This window comes from Anomaloglossus baeobatrachus, chromosome 5, assembly GCF_048569485.1.
Source record: "Anomaloglossus baeobatrachus isolate aAnoBae1 chromosome 5, aAnoBae1.hap1, whole genome shotgun sequence".
In the NCBI taxonomy this organism is placed as follows: domain Eukaryota; kingdom Metazoa; phylum Chordata; class Amphibia; order Anura; family Aromobatidae; genus Anomaloglossus; species Anomaloglossus baeobatrachus.
The window spans coordinates 477,964,693-477,986,284 of NC_134357.1; the positions used below are offsets into that span (position 1 = coordinate 477,964,693).

At 48.2% G+C, this 21,592-nt stretch overlaps 1 protein-coding gene across 1 annotated transcript in view; it reads right to left on the reverse strand.

Moving 5' to 3' along the window:
* Nucleotides 1-21,592, reverse strand: part of LOC142311865 (cholesterol transporter ABCA5-like) — a 310,836-nt gene that overhangs the window by 23,263 nt on the left and 265,981 nt on the right. Inside the window, exons 27-31 of the mRNA XM_075350670.1 lie at nt 16,221-16,283; nt 15,849-15,940; nt 7,572-7,665; nt 4,564-4,681; nt 4,345-4,436 (exon numbers count right to left, since the gene is read on the reverse strand). Coding sequence (XP_075206785.1) covers nt 4,345-4,436; nt 4,564-4,681; nt 7,572-7,665; nt 15,849-15,940; nt 16,221-16,283 — 459 coding nt within the window. The remainder of the gene's footprint in view (nt 1-4,344; nt 4,437-4,563; nt 4,682-7,571; nt 7,666-15,848; nt 15,941-16,220; nt 16,284-21,592) is intronic.

A 21,592-nucleotide genomic window follows, 5' to 3' on the forward strand; every position in this document is an offset into this window, starting at 1 on the left:
GAAATTTTATGCCCATAAATCTGTGAGATATGTCACACAAAATAGTTACTATATAACATTTCCCACTTGTCTACTTTATACCAGCGAAACAAATTTTTTTCCGTTAGGAAGTTAGAAGGGTTCAAAGTTCATCAGCAATTTTTCATTTTTCCAACAAAATTTACAAAAAAAATTTTTTAGGTACCACATCACATTTGGAGTGACTTTGAGAGGCCTATGTGACAGAAAATACCCAAAAGTGACCCAATTCTAAAATCTGAACACCTCACACTGCTCAAAACCACATCCAAGAAGTTTATTAACCCTTTAGGCGATTTACAGCAACCAAAGCAATGTGGAAGGAAAAAATGAAAATTTTACTTTTTTACACAAAAATGTTACTTTAGCCATAAAATTTAGCATTTTCACAAGGGTATCAGGAAAAATGCAACATAAAATTAATTGTGCAATTTCTCCTGAGTACACCGATATCTCATATGTGGGGGAAATCAATTGTTTGGGCGCACGGCAAGGCTCGGAAGAGAAGGAGCTTCATTTGAATTTTTGAAAGCAAAATTGTCTGGAATAATTAGCAGATGCGATGTTGCGTTTGGAGACCCCCTGAGGTGCCTAAACAATGGAGCTCCCCCCACAAGTGACACCATTTTGGAAACTAGACCCCTCATGGAATTTATCTAGATGTTTATTGAGCACTTTCAACCTCTGGGGGCTTCACAAAAGTTAATAACTTTGAGCCGTGAAAATAAAAAAAAAAAAAATTACCACGAAATTGTTACTTCAACCAGGTAGCTTTTTTTTCACAGGGGTATCAGGAAAAATCGCAACATAAAATGTATTGTGCATTTTGTCCTGAGTACACAGATACCTCATATGTAGTGGAAATCAAATGTTTGGGCGCACAGCAGGGCTCAGAAGGCAAGGAGCAACATTTGACTTTTCAAATACAAAATTGTCTGGAATCGTTAGTGGATGCCATGTTGTGTTTGGAGACCCCCTGAGGTGCCTAAACAATGGAGCTCCCCCACAAGTGACCCCATTTTGGAAACTAGACCCCTCATGGAATTTATCTAGATGTTTACTGAACACTTTGAACCCCTGGAGGCTTCACAAAAGTTTAGAATTTACTGCCGTGAAAATATATATTTTTTTTTTTACCATGAAATTGTTATTTCAACCAGGTAGTTTTTTTTCCACAAGGGTATCAGGAAAAAATGCACCATAAAATGTATTGTGCAATTTCTCCTGAGTACACAGATACCTCATATGTGGTGGAAAGTAATTGTTTGGGTACACGGCGGGGCTCAGAAGAGAAGGAGCGCCATTTCACAGCAAAATTGGTTGGAATTATTAGCGTACACCATGTTGCGTTTGGAGACCCCCTGAGGTGCCTAAACAATGGAGCTCCCCCACAAGTGACCTCATTTTGGAAACTAGACCCCACATGGCATAAATCTAGATGGGTAAAGAGCACTTTTAACCCTCACGTGCTTCATACATTGAGGCATAAAAACAAAAAAGTACTTTTTTTTCCACAAAAATGTTATTTTAGGCTCAACTTTTTAATTTGTACAGGGGTAACAGGATAAAATGGACCGCAAAATTTGTTGGGCAATTTGTTCTGAGTACGCTGATACCTCATATGTGGCACAAAACCACTGTTTGGGCGCACGGCAGAGCTCCAGATGGAAGGAGCGTCATTTGACTTTTTAAATGGAAAATTAGCTGGAATCGTTAGCAGCACCATGTTGCGTTTGGAGATCCCCCTGATGTGCCCAAACAGTGGAGCTCCCCCACATGTGACCCCATATTGGAAACTAGACCCCCCCATACAAAGAAATATTAGTTTGGCGAAATAAAAAATACAGACATCAGTAAAAAAAAAATATATATATATATATATATATATATATATATATATATAAAGCGCCTGCAACTGACACTAAGGCAAGTGCCACACATGAGAGCGATGCACAAATCTCGCATCGCATCACCCGACACAGCCGCACACTCCTGTCTGGAAGAGAGTGAACAGGCCGGATGATGCGGTGTGAAACTTGTGCATGGCTCTCAAGTGTGGCACTGGGCTGACCCTTACAATATTCAGTAAAAAATACTGTAGTTGACGATTACTACAGTATAATTTTACTGGCCCTAAACTAAGTTTATTTGTATTTCTTTCTTAGTTTACAGAAAAAAAAAATCAGGACAAACGCACGGATGTGCTGCAAAAAGGGGGGGACTAGGTGGGATGGAAAAAAAGATGGATGGAGGATGGAAGAGGGCGCGGCAGATGGAGGAGCGGCGGAGGATGGGTAAGGGCACAACGGATGCATGAGCGGCGGAGGAAGGGGGGGAGAGGGGAAGGGGAGTGGGAGGTGAGATTGGGGATAGCTACCTTACAGAATGGATCTAGGCAGCAGGATTGCAGCAGATCCGGGAGGGGGAGAGGGGGCAGAGGATTAAGGGGATGGAAGAGAGCAGGCAGCAGATCAGGGAGGGGGCAGAGGCTGATGGGGGAGTGAGGTGGCAGATGCAGGGGCGCAGCGGCAGATGGGGAGAGTGCAGCGGCAGATGGGGAGAGTGCGGCGGCAGATGGAGAGAGTGCGGCGGCTGATGGGGAGAGTGCGGCGGCTGATGGGGAGAGTGCGGCGGCTGATGGGGAGAGTGCGGCGGCTGATGGGGAGAGTGCGGCGGCTGATGGGGAGAGTGCGGCGGCTGATGGGGAGAGTGCGGCGGCTGATGGGGAGAGTGCAGTGGCTGATGGGGAAGAGTGCAGTGGCTGATGGGGAAGAGTGCAGTGCCTGATGGGGGAGTGGAGCAGCGGCGGATACAAGTAGGCAGCATAAAGAAAGCAGCGGCGTCAGATGCAGGGGGGGCGCAGCGGGAGGAGAGCAGCGGCGTCAAATGCAGGGGCGCAGCAGGAAAGTAGCAGCGTCACATGTAGGGGTGCAGCGAGAGAGTAGCGGCGTCACATGTAGGGGCGCAGCAGGAGAGTAGCGGCGTCAGATGCAGGGGCACAGCGGGAGAGTAGCAGCGTCAGATGCAGGGGCACAGCGGGAGAGTAGCGGCGTCAGATGCAGGGGCACAGCGGGAGAGTAGCGGCGTCAGATGCAGGGGCACAGCGGGAGAGTAGCAGCGTCAGATGCAGGGGCACAGCGGGAGAGTAGCGGCGTCAGATGCACGGGCACAGCGGGAGAGTAGCGGCGTCAGATGCAGGGGCACAGCGGGAGAGTAGCGGCGTCAGATGTAGGGGCGCAGCGGGAGAGTAGCGGCATCAGATGTAGGGGCGCAGCGGGAGAGTAACGGCTTCACATGCAGGGGCGCAGCGGGAGAGCAGGGGCGAAGCAGATGGAGGAGGGCAGCGGTGGATCGGGGGCTGTGACTCACAGATGGGCACCCGCAGGAATCGCTCTCCTCAGATTCCACGGAGGGAGAAGCTAAGGAGAGCGATCTCCTACAGCGAGCTCACCCGGTCCCAGATGCACGGTGCTTGGAGAAATCGGTCACAAGGCCGATCTCTCCAATCAGAGCTGGGGGCGGGTGCAGTAAAGCTCACCGAGCTCCAGCCAATGGCCAGTACTGCAGCTGCACTGACATAGCTGAATTTCAATGCTTCAGCCATTTTCAATGAGCGGCGTTCGTCAGCCAATCACAGCCTCCGTAGGTCCGGGAAGGAGACACCACCCCTTCTGAGGTCAGGTACAAGTCCTCTCCTTCCCGAATCTACAGTTTTTGAAAACCGATCGCTCCGGGGCCGCGATTTCGCCATGACGGATGTATCCGTCATGGGTCTTTAAGTACCAGGGCACCATGATGGCTAGATCCGTCAAAGGTTGTGAAGGGGTTAAGTGTGTCAATGAATGTCATCTTCCTGATCTCAAGTCTTATCTGGTGCCAAGTAGGACTTGGGTGACGTACAGTAATTGTGTAATGGCATTCGTCTATTCGGTGACGACTGAAGACGTCTGTCGCCACTCCTGAACAAAAAGAGACAAAGGAGCTGAAGAGAGAGATTGGATGACCGGACGGGGAGCTTCAGTGACAGGAGTGAATATAACTTTTTTACCCTACGTTTATTTCCCTCTGGCGCTCAGAGAGACATTGGAGCATAATGCGACAAATTCGAGTCATATTAGATAAATTCAATGCAAATCAGATTTCCTGCCAAATTTGATCAAACTGACAAATTTTACATTTCGGTAGGTTTGCTCATCACTATTCACCGCAGTTTGGGTAATAGAAGCTGTACAAGCAATTCTCTAATATCCACCTATCAATGTGTCTTTTGCGCTTTCCTGTTTGTTTCCACATTTATTACCCTCTCCGGACCTTGAGGATACTCACATTTCCTGCAGTTGGTTCCTCCTCGCCCGCCAGGACATACACAGACGTGGTTTTCCCTGCTCCATTGGGTCCTAATAGACCAAGCACCTCACCTGGATGTACAAAGACAAGTGGACCCTAACTCACATCATCCTGCACATCGGTCATGGCGTATTACTTTGGTTTTGGGTAACAGAACTGTTAAAAGATTATATTGTAAAAATAATCCTTGAAACAAACCTTTTTTGACGTGAAATGAGATATTTTTCGTTGCCACTTTCGTCTTTTTCCGGAGTCGGGAGCAGCCCCCCTTGACCCGGTATTCTTTACGCAGGTTGTCGACGATAATCACCGGCTTCTAAAAAGAGACAAAAGTGAAAAATCATTTCTATTTTTTACACTATTGGCCAATTAATTCGTTTTCTTCCAGAAAGAGAGAAAATGCCTCTATAGTGCCCCCTACTGGAGGAGCAAAGCTATAAGTCAATTTGTAAAGGTGGCTTTACATGTACCTTCCTCCGTCGGTTATGCGACACAGGGAAATCGCTGCCCGTGCCGCACAACCTCGCTTACCCCGACGTCGCTCTGGCTGGCGATCCGCCTCCTTTCTAAGCGGGCGAGTCGTGCGGCGTCACACGGCAGCCGTCCAATAGAAACGGAGGGGCGGAGATGAACGGGACGAACATCCCGCCCACCTCCTTCCTTCCACATTGCCGGTGGAGGCAGATAAGGAGACGTTCGTCGCTTCTGCGGTGTCACACATAGCGATGTGTGCTGCCGCAGGGACGAGGAACAACATTGCTAATTAAAAGTGAACGATTTTTTGTTTTAGGACGACCTCTTCGCGACAAACAATTTTTGCCGCTTTTGCAATCGTTTTAGGTCGCACATAACTGTTACATGCTACGATATTGTAAATGACGCCGGATGTGCGTCACAAACACCGTGACCCCGACGATAATTCATTAACGATATCATAGCGTGTAAAGCCCCCTTAAGTCTTAAAATGTGACTAAGGATAAGGATTGGGAAAGCAGAACGTTATTTTTCAGAAGGCGGCAAGGATGTGGATGAGATAAGGAAATTGACTTAAGGGATGTGTCATTAAAACAATCACATTTTTGTCTTCCTGTACAAGAATTGATAACACCTCTATATACAGCAACACAGGATCCACCATTCACAATAGGTGATGTTATAGCTGACCTACCCCACCTCTACAATGAGTGATAACACCGCTCGTATACAGCATATAACACAGGATCCACCACTCACAATAGATTGTGTCACAGCTCACATCCTACCCCTCCTGTACAATGACGGATAACACCTTTATATACAGCAAAACACAGGATCCACTATTCATAATAGGTGATGTCACAGCTCACCTACTTCCCCTGTACAATGACTTATAACACCTCTATATACAGCAAATAACATAGGATCCACCATTCACAATAGATGGTATCACAGCTCACCTCCTCCCCCTCCTGTACAATGATGGATAACACCTCTATATACTGCAGATAACACAGAATTCACCATTCACAAAAGGGGTGATGTCATAGCTCACTTCCTCCCCCTTCTGTACAATGACTGATAACACCTCTATATTCAGTAGATATATGTACAGTGCCTACAAGTAGTATTCAATCCCCTGCAGATTTAGCAGGTTTACACATTCGGAATTAACTTGGCATTGTGACATTTGGACTGTAGATCAGCCTGGAAGTGTGAAATGCACTGCAGCAAAAAAGAATGTTATTTGTTTTTTTTTGTTTTTTTTAAATTGTGAAAGGTTTATTCAGAGGGTCATTTATTATTCAACCCATCAAACCACCAGAATTCTGTTTGGTTCCCCTAAAGTATTAAGAAGTATTTCAGGCACAAAGAACAATGAGCTTCACATGTTTGGATTAATTATCTCTTTTTCCAGCCTTTTCTGACTAATGAAGACCCTCCCCAAACTTGTGAACAGCACTCATACCTGGTCAACATGGGAAAGACAAAGGAGCATTCCAAGGCCATCAGAGACAAGATCGTGGAGGGTCACAAGGCTGGCAAGGGGTACAAAACCCTTTCCAAGGAGTTGGGCCTACCTGTCTCCACTGTTGGGAGCATCATCCGGAAGTGGAAGGCTTATGGAACTACTGTTAGCCTTCCATGGCCTGGACAGCCTTTGAAAGTTTCCTCCCGTGCCGAGGCCAGGCTTGTCCGAAGAGTCAAGGCTAACCCAAGGACAACAAGGAAGGAGCTCCGGGAAGATCTCATGGCAGTGGGGACATTGGTTTCAGACAATACCATAAGTAACGTACTCCACCGCAATGGTCTCCGTTCCAGACGAGCCCGTAAGGTACCTTTACTTTCAAAGCGTCATGTCAAGGCTCGTCTACAGTTTGCTCATGATCACTTGGAGGACTCTGAGACAGACTGGTTCAAGGTTCTCTGGTCTGATGAGACCAAGATCGAGATCTTTGGTGCCAACCACACACGTGACGTTTGGAGACTGGATGGCACTGCATACGACCCCAAGAATACCATCCCTACAGTCAAGCATGGTGGTGGCAGCATCATGCTGTGGGGCTGTTTCTCAGCCAAGGGGCCTGGCCATCTGGTCCGCATCCATGGGAAGATGGATAACACGGCCTACCTGGAGATTTTGGCCAAGAACCTCCGCTCCTCCATCAAGGATCTTAAGATGGGTCGTCATTTCATCTTCCAACAAGACAACGACCCAAAGCACACAGCCAAGAAAACCAAGGCCTGGTTCAAGAGGGAAAAAATCAAGGCGTTGCAGTGGCCTAGTCAGTCTCCTGACCTTAACCCAATTGAAAACTTGTGGAAGGAGCTCAAGATTAAAGTCCACATGAGACACCCAAAGAACCTAGATAACTTGGAGAAGATCTGCATGGAGGAGTGGGCCAAGATTACTCCAGAGACCTGTGCCGGCCTGATCAGGTCTTATAAAAGACGATTATTAGCTGTTATTGCAAACAAGGGTTATTCCACAAAATATTAAACCTAGGGGTTGAATAATAATTGACCCACACTTTTATGTTGAAAATTTATTAAAATTTAACTGAGCAACATAACTTGTTGGTTTGTAAGATTTATGCATCTGTTAATAAATCCTGCTCTTGTTTGAAGTTTGCAGGCTCTAACTTATTTGCATCTTATCAAACCTGCTAAATCTGCAGGGGGTTGAATACTACTTGTAGGCACTGTATGTACAGTGTATGAATGATTACCTCTTCCGCACATCTGGAAGCCAACATGGTGTCATCCTCAGGTCCTTCCTGTGCGTCAGGGTTTTTCTTCACTTTGGCTTTCTGTCTGTAGGTTCTAAAATGACAGGGAGAAATCATTTTATTTATTGATGGGATGATAAATTGGACTTGAAGGACCGGTGTATTAGTTTTTTCTTAACCTCACCGACCAACTAAATCCCCTAATTATATATATGGCCAAAACTACAGATGTATCTGATCCGAGTGTACCACTGAACAGTTTTTTCATGCACCTTAGTTAGTCAATTCAAGACTGGACCATTTTCCCTCATTCATTTACTTTTCACATTGTGCTCTCCATAAGGTCAGAGAAAACCTTTAGGCTATGTGCCCACGCTGCGGAAAATGCGCGGAATTTGCCGCGGATTTTTCGTGGAAATTCCGCGGATTTTTCAAAAATCTGCAGCACAGCTACTCCCCAGCCATTTCTATGGCATTTGGGAACTGCTGTGCCCACGCTGCGGATTTTTCCGCAGCGGAAATAATGCGGATTTCCCTGCGGGAAAATCAGCAGCATGTCAATTATTCCTGCGGATTTCTCCGCAGGGTCCCATATACTTACCTGCCTTGATAGCAGACACCCGAGTCACTTTCTCCGTCCGGTGTACAGCAGCACGGTGGATCCAGGTACAGGAAGGAAGAGGTGGGCGGGGCCTGCACAAGCTCCGGTCATGTGACAGCCGGAGCTAGTTCAGACCCGCCCACCGTCTCCTACAGACGCTGACAGAGTGACCCAGCCGCCGGAAAACGAGGTGCTGCGTGATGGAGGGGAGTATGAACTCCAGATCACTGCAGCACTTGTTCTGCATTGAGGATGCAGTGCCGAAGCCATGGTACTGTATCCTCAATGCAGAATGCCTGCACCATATCCGCAGGACATTCCGCAATAAAACCGCAGCATGTAAACAGACAAAGTTGTGCTGCGGTTTTCTGGGAGCTCCTGCGGAATGTCCTGCAGATATATCCGCAGGACACTGTCCCTGTGGGCACATAGCCTTAGAGAGCATTCTAACATTTATATACATTTTTATTTGCCTCATTTCCTCTGTAACTGTGGCTGGAATATTAGCCCCAGTTACAGGGCAAATTCATCCTCCTGATGGAAACTGCATAGTTGATTTGGTCTTGTTAACACCCAGCACCCCTTGGCACCCAGAGATCACATAATTGGAGGAGGAGGTACTATCAGCATTTCACATACTGTACACACAGCACTTGTTCAGCGCTTCGCATACAGCCTTCTCTATAGGGAGTCCGGCTGTGTCTAACAGCCAGCTCCCATTTTTGCAGCTGCATGATCTTTACTCTGCAATGAGGTTCTAACATGTCACTGCAGAGTAAAATAAGCATTGCCACAATGTTTTAAGTCACTGGGCAATCCGAAAACAGTTAAGATGTTATGGCTACAAACACATTTGAATCGAAGCCTTTATTTCAGATTCTGTCAAAATTGGTGACTTTTATACTCCAGTTTCCTGACAAAAAATCAAGAATGATTTATTACGCCATGAGGTTCTGCTATCCTGATAACTCATTGGTAATAATATCTGAATCATCTGCAACCAATCACAGGCGTCTGTGGATGGGGAAAGCAGGGAATACGAGATTGATTAATGAGCGGCCGGCATATTCAAAGTAATTGTTGCCGCGCATTCTCTGCACAGCTGTTCCTCGCCGCGCTGGTGATCGGGGAGCGGTAAGTATGAGAGAGGGCTGCTCACTTCAGTCACTCGGGGGATTAGCGGTCACTGGTGAATCCTTCACAGGTGACCGCTAATCAGTACGCGGCACACAGACAGAGCCGCTGCATGACAATGAAGTCGGGTGAAGTTCACCCAAGTTCATTCTCATCGCGCAACTCTGTCTGCTGTCAGCCGACATGTATCAACGACATTGTGCAACACACAAACGGACATTCCACACGGACATTCCACGTACACATACACAAGCATTTTACACACAAACACGGACATTTTACACGTACGCACGGCTTGCATACGCCATCACATGGATACCATACGTACCGGAGAAACGCCGCAAAAAAACGGAACACGGATCCGAAAAACGTACCGTGTCACACGCACGTTTTTTTGCGGAAGTGAGTTTTAGGCCTGAGAGGAGTAACACCACATGGAGGAGACGGGGGGGGGAGCGACAACCAACCGATGGCTCATTATTTACTGACCAATGATGAAACAACACCAAAGTGTTTGTGAGAGCAAGCTTGAGGGACCAAATAGTTTCAATAAACCTAGTAATTGTCTCCCAGAATTCTACTGATGAGGACATGACCATAAGCCGTGAAGTAAGTCTGTATAGGGGGCTTTACATTTTGGGCAGTGCGTAATCCTGTCTGGTTTAAGAGTAGTTGCCGGAAGGTCAAAAGCGTAAATAGCCCAGTGCATTATTTTAAACTGGGCCTCTCTCCATTGCTCATTGAGAATATGTTTCTGTACTATGCTCCACCCATCCTTCATTTTAGTCGTAATATCAGGATCATTGAGTTGCTTTTCCCATTGCTTAAAAAATGTATCCGGATGAATATACAATAGATCCTCTCTCATGACAGCATAAAAAGACGAGATAGAGGGGGGAGGTCACATATTGTGTCAAAAGACAGCAAAGCCATTTCGTCCCACTTCCCGGCTGACATCCCTCAACATGTGTAGGAGAGAATATTTTACTTGTTCAAATTGTATAACTTGGTTGGGGCTAAGTCCAAACTTGTTGATTAGTTCCTCACTCCTCATCCACCTTATTACTGAAACATGTAACAAATGGCCAATATTCTGTATCTGACACACCCGCACCGGGGCCTGGGGTGACTCGTTGCCAGGCAGCGGTTCTGCTCCTGCAGCGCCGTGGTGGTGTAGCTCGGGTCCATGATGTGGTGTCATTTAGGGAATAGGAAGGCGATGACGACAGTTTATTTGTGACGCCACCTGTGGTATGCGGCAAGTTAGGCGTCGCCGCTGCGGGATGGGGACCTCTGGGGTTGATGGTGACGCAGCTTGGATGGTGCAGCTCTCCACAGGTAGAGCTGGGCCCTAGGGCGGATGGGGGTTGTAGTAGTCTATGATGGTGGCGCAGGCGAATAACGGAGCGACACAGGGATGTGTGACGCCCTGGACAAGCCAGGGGTCACAGGTAATGACATCACCACACCCTACACCCCGGTTAGGTACACCTAAGCTAGACCTGAAATTCTTGTTGCCTTCCCCAGGGGCTGATGTCCACACCAGGGGGTGGAGCCAGGCGGTTGGTCTCCACCCACCAAGGAGTTCACAGTCCTGGAGGAGGGAAAAGACAGGCAGAGTTTGAGTTGAGTTGAGTTGAGAGTAGGAGTCGAGTGGTAGAGGAGCGAGTGTGAGGAGAAAAGTGACAGTTTGAAAGCCTGAAGTTGGTCCGGGTGTGTGCCCCGAACTGAGACAGCAAGGTTAGCAGACGGCGGTGACCGTCTGCAGTGGAGGCTGATTGGAGTTGCCGTGAGGACCGTGGACGGGTGGTGGCCCGGCGGTACCGGACCGGTACACAAGGAGAAGCCAGCACCATTGGCAGGGGCCTTTCGGATCCCGGCAAGGCTAGGAGTCGCCGTGAATTTGCCAAATCAGTCAGTGAAGGGGACCTCCGGGTCTCCAAACAACTAAGTCCCGATTGCAGGCAACAGTCCAACCGTATGAAAGAGACACCGCCACCGCCAGGGCACCAGTTTCTCAGGGCCAGCGCCTGCGGGCAAAGAGGGGCTCCTCCGGCCCATATCCAGGTCGGGGATCGGGTAACCGGTGGGAACCCATCGCTACCAACATTGCACAAGGTGCAGGGAAAGAGACAGTCACCGTTAACTACCGGGGAAAAGCAACAGCAGCCGTCCATGGGAACCGTCTTTCCAGCCGTGTGTTTTACCGAGAACAGTGTCATCGTCTCAGGCTGAGTGAGTACCACTGTGCCGTGAGGCACAGCGCTGCCCCCGCGACCCTGCACCTCACCAGGCCCCGCACCTGGCCTGCCATCCCTCATCCTCCACCCCATCACCGGGCCCCGGGACAACCAACCCCCTACCCACGGAGGGGAGAAATAACAACAAAGCTGCTCCCTGTCACCGCTCCCGGGATCCCCATACAGAGCAGCGGTGGTGTCCACACAATCACCACAACCGTGGGTGGCGTCACGGACGATAAATCCCCAAAACCAAACCCCTTTTCACTCACGGGCGAGGAGCGCCACTCGAGTCCCCGGGATCCGGCCCATCGCTCGAGCCACCGAGCAGCAGCGGCCGCAGTGGCAGCGGCAGCCGGACCCGAGCAGTGGGAGAGCGCAGCGTCCCCTCCTCCGCCCGTGACAGGTGCAGTCTCAAGATTGTTCCAAGGTAACGCGACACGCCAGTGACCGCCTTTGGAGTGCTGGGGTTTTACTGTGATGGTCTCCAGCCGATCCCGGGTAGTTCGGAGGTCGAGTCCGTTGCATCTTCCTTATGTGTATCTTCCCTGGTCGACTTCCTGCGCTTGCTTTGTCCTCCTGCCTTCGCCTACGCACACAGTGCCCTGAGCCGGTGTCCGCGGCACCTTTCGGGTGGCTTGAAGCTCTATAGGGTGCTTTACACGCTGCGATATCGCTAGCGATAGCTATCGATGTTGTGCGCGATAGCACCCGCCCCCATCGTTCATGCGACATTTGGTGATCGCTGCCGTAGCGAACATTATCGCTACGGCAGCGTCACACGCACATACCTTTTCAGCGATGTCGCTGTGACCACCGAACAATCCCTCCTTCAAGGGGGAGGTGCGTTCAGCGTCACTGCGACGTCACTAAGCGGCCGGCCAATAGAAGTGGAGGGGCGGAGATGAGCGGGACGTAACATCCTGCCCACCTCCTTCCCTCCTCATTGCCAGTGGACGCAGGTAAGGAGATGTTTGTCATTCCTGTGGCGTCACACATAGCGATGTGTGATGCCACAGGAACGACGAACCACCAGCGGCATGCACCACCAAAGATATTTGGAAAAGGAGCGACGTGTCAATGATCAATGATTTTTAACGCTTTCGCTCCTTGGTGTCACACGCTGCGATGTCGCTAACGGCGCTGGATGTGCGTCACTAACGATGTGACCCCGACGATATATCGTTAGCGATGTCGCAGTGTGTGAAACACCTTTATCCCTTTGCCCTATGTGGTCACCTTCCAGCGGATTCTTGTGTGCGGTTGTGGTTTCGGTGCTTGAAGTCATCTCAGCCGCTGGTTTTACTAGTGGAGTACGTAGGTTCTTCTCCTCTAGCCTAGGGACCAATCCCCGTGTTGCGGCCAAGTCCTTCCACCTGTATATTATATGTGGAACAAGACCACGGAAAGTTAACTCCCGTGGTCTCTAGGACCCCTTCTGTCTTGTGCCTGGGTCGAGCTGCACCAGCTCCAAACCACAGGTCTTTCCTCCTCCACTGCTCCTTCCCAACTCCCTTAGTTTCACTTTCTACAGTCTGCTCCCACTAACTCGACTCCAACCCCCAGCCTGGCTCTGACTGTGCGTTCCTATGGCGATATCAAAGGTGCAACTTGCTCTAACCACGGACTAGTGTTGCTAGTGAGAGTGTCTGTGTTTTGTGTGCACACCAGTGGATGACCTCCTCCGTACCCGGGATGGAATACTACACCTCTTGCTGAGGTGCAGTACCTCTGAGGCGACTGAAGCCTCAAGGGCGCCACATATCCCCCTTGCTCTCCATTCTCCTAATAGCTTATTTTCGTTCCCCTGACGGAACTCAGGATTGTTCCATAATGGTAGATGCTTTGAAATTCTGAATGATAATTTATATTTTTTCCTCAAAATCCTCCAGGATGCAATGGTATCTCTGAATACAGAGAAGCGTTTTATATGGGGAGGTAGATTAGGTTGACTAGTATGGAGTAAAGCTTGTAGATTCCATGACGAGGTGAAGTCTTTTTCCAACACCAGTACAGAATGTTGGTTGGAATCAGGCACCTAGTCCAATAAGTGTCTGGATAAACATGCTATATTGTATCCCCGTATATTCAGAATATTCGTTCCTTCCTCACTTTTTACGGCCATCAGCTTTTTAAGGTTTATGCGTGACCTTCTTCCCCTCCAAATGAAGCGTGAAAAAGCTCTATTAAGGGTGGTAATATCTACATGCTTTAGAAGGAGAGATAGGGTTTGAAGGTGATATAGCAGTTTTGATACGCACATCATTTTGATGAGGTGGATCCTACCCATTGTGTTTAGCGGCAAGTCTTTCCTTCGTTTAAGATCTTCAATTACGTGGGACAGCAGAGGTGGGTAATTCAAATAGTGAAGGGATGAGGGAGTTTTACTGATTTTTATTCCCAAATAAGTTGTATGAGAATTCAAAATTTTAATATTGCAGTCTGCCAAGGATAGCCTGTCATGAGCGTCCCGTGATCCCAGGGGTAACAATTCACATTTCGCTGAGTTTATCCTGAATCTGAAATACTTTCCAAATTGCAGTAGTAGGGTCAAAATTTTAGGTATCTTTGTCTGAGGGTCAGATAAAAAAAGTAATGCATCGTTTGCAAAAAATATGGCCTGAACTACTTTCAAATTAATATGTATACCTTGGTAGCTCTGGGGGTCTGTCAATATCCTCACCAGCGGTTCCAAAGCTAAATTAAATAAAAGAGGGGACAAAGGGCACCCCTGTCTGGTGCCTTTTTGTAGTGAGAAAGAGTGAGATAGAAAGCCAGGGATAAAAACTTGCGCTCTTGGGGCGGTATAGATTGTTCGAATATGTGTTAGAAATGAGCATGAGAACTACATTTTTCCCATCATCTGTTACAATTACCCCTAATTCACATTGTCAAACACTTTTTCGGTGTCTATTGTCAAAAGCTCAGGTGTCTACTTCGCTAAAGACATCAGATTCACCCTATCTAGTGTTAGTAAAACCTTTCGAATATTTGATGTTGTCGACAAGGCCTGCCTGTGCGTGGATATGCGTCAATATAACTGCCAGCCGGTTGGCCATTATTTTAGACAGAAGATTAATGTCTAGATTGATGAGGGAGCTGGGCCAATAAGAGCCTGGTATCAGGGGTCTTTCCTTGATTTGGGAAGAAGCTTTATATAGGCTAAAGGCCCCGTTACACGCTACGATTTATCTCATGATATGTTCTTGGGGTCACGGTTTTCGTGACGCACTTCCGTCGTTGTTAGCGACGTCGTTGCGTGTGACACCTACGAGCGACCGCCAACGATCCCAAAAGTGGCAAAAATCGTTGATTGTTGACACGTCGTTCCTTTCCCAAATATCGTTGCTCGTTTTGGAAACAGGGTGTTCATCGTTCCTGAGGCAGCACACATCGCTACATGTGACACCCCGGGATTGATGAACAACATCATTCCTGCGTCCTCCAGCAACGAAGTGGTAGTGACGTTAATACGGCTGCTCTCCACCCCTCCGCTTCTATTGGTGGCCCGCTGTGTGACGACGCTGTGACACCGCACGAACCTCCCCTTTAAACAAGAGTTTGTTCGCCGGCCACAGCGACGTCATTAGGAAGGTATGTGCGTGTGACGCGTACTAGCGATATTGTTCGCCACGCGCAGAGATTTGCCTGTGATGCACGCACGACGGGGGCGGGTGCGATCGCTAGGGACATCGCTAGCAATGTCGCTGAATGTGAAGCAGCCTTAAGTCTATGTATATTGGTTTCCTGCATGGATTTATGAAACTGTTCCCGTTTATCCGCCCATGTATTGAACTCTTTCTGCTCGCTAATCCATCATTCCTTATTGGAAGTAGTGGGCTTTGCTGAAAAGACGAGTAGGCCTCCCTAAGTTTGGATGCGGACGCATTACAGTGTTTAGATACCGACTTCTTTAATGAGGATATGTAGCCAATAATTTTTCCCCTGATCACCGCTTTAGCAGTCTTCCACAGTAGTGATACATTAGAGCGATGTTCCCCATTGTGAAAAATGAACTCAGACCATGAATTTCTGGCATGAGAATAATGGGTAAAATCACTGCCCTGAGGATGAAGGTGCCTCCACGCGTCATGAAGAGCGCAGGAATCTAACATTGGCTCTAGAACTTTGTCGTGACCCCGTATAGTGTGAGAAGAGCCTTTTGGAAACCTCCTATCCTCAAGTGCATTCACCACAGAATTGAAATCACCACCAATAATTTTGTTGGGGATAGGATCCTGCATTATCCTGGTTTCCAAGTTGTGAAAGAAAGTATTATTGTAAAATACGATTTTATAGAACCTGAAAACTGGATCTCTCCTGATGGTTTTCTTCCCAAGCAGCCATTCCAGGAACCACAGAATCCCAAAGAATAAGACGATATGAATGAAGGGCTGTGGGTGAAAGACAAAAGGTGGAGATGTCAAAGGATGAAGGATATAACAGTTAAGAACAAGGCGAGAATGTGCAAGCGCTGTGTACGGTTTTTGGTCCTGGCGGTCATGGACTTGGAAAACACTTTATGGATTTGTAGCAGCACCTCAGTCTTCACGAAAGGAAACAATCGGCTTTACCACTGCCCTGTTGTTGTGTGAAATGTGGCTATACCTGCCTGGTACCAGAACGACCCTTGTGCATAATGTGGGCAGTGCTGGTAGGAAGAAGCATACGCACCATTATGGCATTGTCGTCTTCATTTGGAAGATCGTAATCATCATGTGAAGAAGTGCTCATCAACTGGAAAGAAAAATAATAATTTATAGTCTAAACAATATTAAAGGGGTATGTCACTCAGTCACTCAGGCTCGGTGATATCAGAGGTCACGGCTCTCCGGGGGTCACTTCATGAGGATGAACGGACTGCAGTAGCGCTGCTCAGAGGTAGAATAGCCTGATCCAGGTATTTAGAAAAAGCCTGCCCTATCAGTTTTTACAGCGATGTGGCCACTATTGCAGAGAAGTGAACCACTCCTTTAATCTTCTCTATATATATAGATGTGTGGGCACCAAGGTGTTAAACCTTTTACTGTTGAGTGTATGTAAACTACTTATCTGGCATATGTGGAGTGCTCGGACCGGCAGCCAGTGAACCCAGCCAAATGCTAAGACCCACTGCCTCACTCAGCCCAGATATACGCTTGTGCACACATCTTTTTCCACCTAAAAAAGTGCAGCAAAAAATGAACATAGTGCACAGTAATGTAAAGACGACATTGTTATGCACATGTTCTCTTTTGTTACTTCTTTAGGGTTTCAGAAACCGTGAAGAGGTTAAATGAAGTAGCATGTTCAGTTTGTTCACAAGCCTCCTGGTCTTTAACCCCTTCACCCCCGGCCACTAAAGCACCCTAATGACCGGGCCATTTTTTGCAATTCTGACCAGTGTCACTTTGACAGGTTATAACTCTGGGACGCTTCAACGGATCCTGGCGATTCTGACACTGTTTTTTCGTGACATATTGTACTTCATGTCAGTGGTAAATTGAGGCCGATACTTTTTGCGTTTATTTGTGAAAATTTAGGAAATTGTGCGAAAATTTGGAAAATTTCGCAATTTTCAAACTTTGAAAATTTATGCCCATAAATCTGAGAGATATGTCACACAAAATAGTTACTAAATAACATTTCCCACTTGTCAACTTTACATCAGCGCAATTTTCGAAAGAAATTTTTTTTTCGTTAGGAAGTTAGAAGGGGTCAAAGTTCATCAGCAATTTCTAATTTTTCCAACAAAATTTACAAAATATTTTTTTTAGGGACCACATCACATTTGAAGTGACTTTGAGAGGCCGAGGTGACAGAAAATACCCAAAAGTGACCCCATTCTAAAAACTGCACTCCTCACACTGCTCAAAACCACATCCAAGAAGTTTATTAACCCTTTAGGTGCGTCACAGGAACCAAAGCAATGTGGAAGGAAAAAATGAAAATTTTACTTTTTAACACAAAAATGTTACTTTAGCCATAAAATTTTCATTTTTACAAGGGAGAAAAGAGAAAGTGCACCCAACAATTTATTGTGCATTTTCTCCTGAGTACGCGGATACCCCATATGGGTAAAAATCAATTGTTTGGGTGCACGGCAGAGGTCGAAAGGTAAGGAGCGCCATTTGAATTTTTGAACACAAAATTAGCTGCACCTGTTAGCGGACGCCATGTCGGGTTTGAAGACCCCCTGAGGTGCCTAAACAATGGAGCTCCCCCACAAGTGACCCCATTTTGGAAACTAGAGCCCTCAAATATTTTTTCTAGATGTTTGATGAGCACTTTGAACACCTGGGGGCTTCACAGAAGTTTATAACGTTGAGCCGTGAAAAGAAAAAAAAAATTTTTTACCACAAAACTGTTGCTTCAACTAGGTAGCTTTTTTTTCACAAGGGTATCAGGAAAAAATGCACCATAAAACGTATTGTCCATTTTCTCCTGAGTACGCAGATACCTCACATGTGGTGGAAAGTAATTGTTGGGCGCATGGCGGGGCTCAGAAGAGAAGGGCACCATTTGACAGCAAAATTGATTGGAATCATTAGCGGACGCCATGTCACGTTTTTAGACCCCCCCCCCATGGTGCCTAAACAGTGGAGCTCCCACACAAATTACCCCATTTTGGAACTAGACCCCTCAAGGAATTTATCTAGATGTTTAGTGAGCCCCTTGTACCCCCAGGGGCTCCACTGAAAGTTGATAACGTTGAACCGTGAAAATTATTTATTTTTTTTAAATTTTTTTTTTTTAATTTTTGCAGCAAGAAGGTAGTTTTTTTTTTTCTCTTTTTACAACGGTATCAGGAAAAAATGCACCATAAAACGTATTGTGCAATTTTTCCCGAGTACGCAGATACCTCACATGTGGTGGAAATCAATTGTTTGGGCGCATGGCGGGGCTCAGAAAACAAGGAACACCATTTGACTTTTCAAACGCACAGACGCAGTGCACTGATCGGCCGCTGCAGGAGGCACGGTCGGATGAGATACAAAAAGCGCTGGGGATACGGAAAAAAAAAAAAAAGTCACGCCAAAAATTGAGCAGGGATGTTGATCCGCGCTCAGCGGGACGCACGGACAGATGCGATACTTTTTTTCGTATCCCCGACGCTTTTTGTATTGCATCAGTCCGTGCGTCCCGCCGAGCGCTGATCAGGGATGCACATAACGGATCGGTATCCCTGCTCAATTTTTGGCGTGACTTTTTTCCGTATCCACGATGCTTTTTGTGACGCCAAAAATTGAGCAGGGATGCCGATCCGTTATGTGCATCCCTGATCAGCGCTCGGCGGGACGCACGGACTGATGCAATACAAAAAGCGTCGGGGATACGGAAAAAAAAGTATCGCATCTGTCCGTGCGTCCCGCTGAGCGCAGATCAACATCCCTGCTCAATTTTTGGCGTGACTTTTTTCCGTATCCCCAATGCTTTTTGTCACGCCAAAAATTGAGCAGGGATGCCGATCCGTTATGTGCATCCCTGATCAGCGCTCGGCGGGACGCACGGACAGATGCGATACAAAAAGCGTCGGGAATACGGGAAAAAAAGTCCCGCCGAAAACTGACCACGGATGCAGATACGTTATCTGCATCCCTGATCAGCGCTCGGCGGGACGCACGGACGCATGAGGTGTAAAAATAGAAAGGGGATAGAGGAAAAAAAAGTTATACTCACAGTACCCAGAGGTTTAGCAGGAGGAACAGAAGGCAAGGAACAGCTTTACAGCAGCAGCCAGCAGGCAGGAAGTTGGACAGCTCAGCAGAAGACCCAGGAAGAAGGACCCAGCGATGGAGGCAGATGTGATCGGCCGGTGAAGACAGGTAAGAGGACGTCGGAGGGACAGCAGAGGGGGACGGGGACAGCAGAGGGGGACGGGGACAGCAGAGGGAGAGGGGGACAGCAGAGGGGGAGGGGGAGAGCAGAGGAGGGAGATACCGGAGGAGCTGCAGAATAGAGATCACGGGGGATGTCGGGGGGCAGACCGGGATGTCTGGGGGCAGACCGGGATGTCTGGGGGCAGACCGGGATGTCTGGGGGCAGATCGGGATGTCGGGGAGGGGGCAGATCGGGATGTCGGAGGGCAGATCGGGATGTGGGGGGGCAGATCGGGATGGCGGGGGGGCAGATCGCAGGGGGCACGGGCAGGGGCCATTACGGGAGCGCGCAGGAGCAAATCACAAGAGCACGCAGGGGCTGCAAGAGAGCAGGGGAGGAGGGATACCGGAGGAGCTGCAGAATAGAGATGGCGGGGGGCAGATCGGGATGTCGGGGGGGCAGATCGGGATGTCGGGGGGGGGAAATCGCAGGGGGCACGAGCAGGGGCTGCAAGGTGAGCCCAATACTCACCGCTCCTGCGACGTGACGTGACAGCAGCGGCAGCAGCAGCGGTGGCGTGGTATCACTAGTACCAGCCAGTGCTGCACGCTGCAGACATGTTGGGGGAGGGTCCCCAGACCAGCACAGGCCTGGGGAGGGCGGCCACCGGCAGATCAGACCGCCCCACTGCACACTGATTGGAGCGATTGCGCGTCATAGCACGATCGCTCCAATCAGTGCTGCAGGGGGGGGCCACGGTGTCTGCTTGCTTCCAGCCAATGATCGGAGCTGCTGCAGCCCCGGTCCTAGCTGGATTTTACAAGATCACACTATTTTTGGCATTTTTTTTTGCCGAAAACAGCGTGATCAATGTGATTGGCGGTTCCGATTTGAACAGCCAATCACATCGATCGCCTATGGGGGGTGGCGATGCCACCCCCCCTGGGGTCAAGCAAAGGTCCCCTGCTGTAAGAAACAGCAGGGGACATCATTTGAAAGCCGTTGCTATGGCCACGGCAATCAAATGAAGTTTAGGCCGTAAAATTACGTCCCTGGTCGTTAAGTCACGTTAAAATAGGACGTAATTTTACGGCCCGCGGTCGTGAAGGGGTTAAAGGAGTTGTCCGACATTAGCTTACCAAACATTTTTGAGTTTATCTGTGCTGTATTGTCATATAAATCACCCCTACATTGTTATTTTTTTGTTTTCTAACTTTTGTTCCTCTTGAATTATCCCTGTATTCTCTGCAGCTCCTTGTTTACATTCAGCTCCAGCAAACTGACCTCTTCCTGTGCCATACCTCCCAGTCAGAGCTGGCACCGCCCGGCCTCAGTGTCCAGCCCCGCCCCCTGCCCGCCCTCACTGTCCAGCCCCGCCCCCTGCCCGCCCTCACTGTCCAGCCTCGCCCCCTGCCCGCCCTCTGCACACACATTCCCTGTCAGTATTCTGCCCCAGCACCTGACCTGTTATCACTCTAGCATTGGAAATAACAGCCCCACATCGGGCTCTGCACCTCCCACACACATCGGGCTCTGCAACACCCCACACACACACACAAACGGCGCTCTGTACCGACCCCCCCCCCCTATCATTCTGTACTGACCCCTACTCCCATAGGGAACACATGTAGGCTACATTCACATGACCGTTCCATTTTTGCGGTCCGCAAAAAAAGGTCCGTTTTTTTCACGGATGCATCTGTGTCATCTGTGTGCCTTCCGTTTTTTGCGGACCACAAAAAACGCAAGCAGCAAGAAAGATAAATAGATGCATAGATATAGAGATGGATAGATAGATATAGAGACAGAGATAGACGGATGAATGAATGGGATAGATCGATAGATAGATAGATAGATAGATGAGAAAGACCTATATAATGTCCTACCTCCCTGCATATTCTAAGCTGGCACCCTTTAGTGACTTTCATGTGGCACTAAAGGGTGCTTAGCCTTGTATTTAGCCAAAAAATAAATAATTAAAAAAAACGACGTGGGGTCCCTCCTGTCTTTTGTAGCCAGCTAGGGTAAAGCAGACGGCTGCAGCCTGCAGACCATAGCTGGCAGCTTCACCTTGGCTGGTAATCCAAAACAGAGGGCACCTCACACTGTTATTTTAAATTATATAAATAATTTAAAACAAAAAACGTGGGGTCCCCCCCCAAATTGGATCACCAGCCAAGGTAAAGTGGACAGCTGTGGTCTGGTATTCTCAGACTAGGGAGGTCCACTGTTATTGGACACTCCCC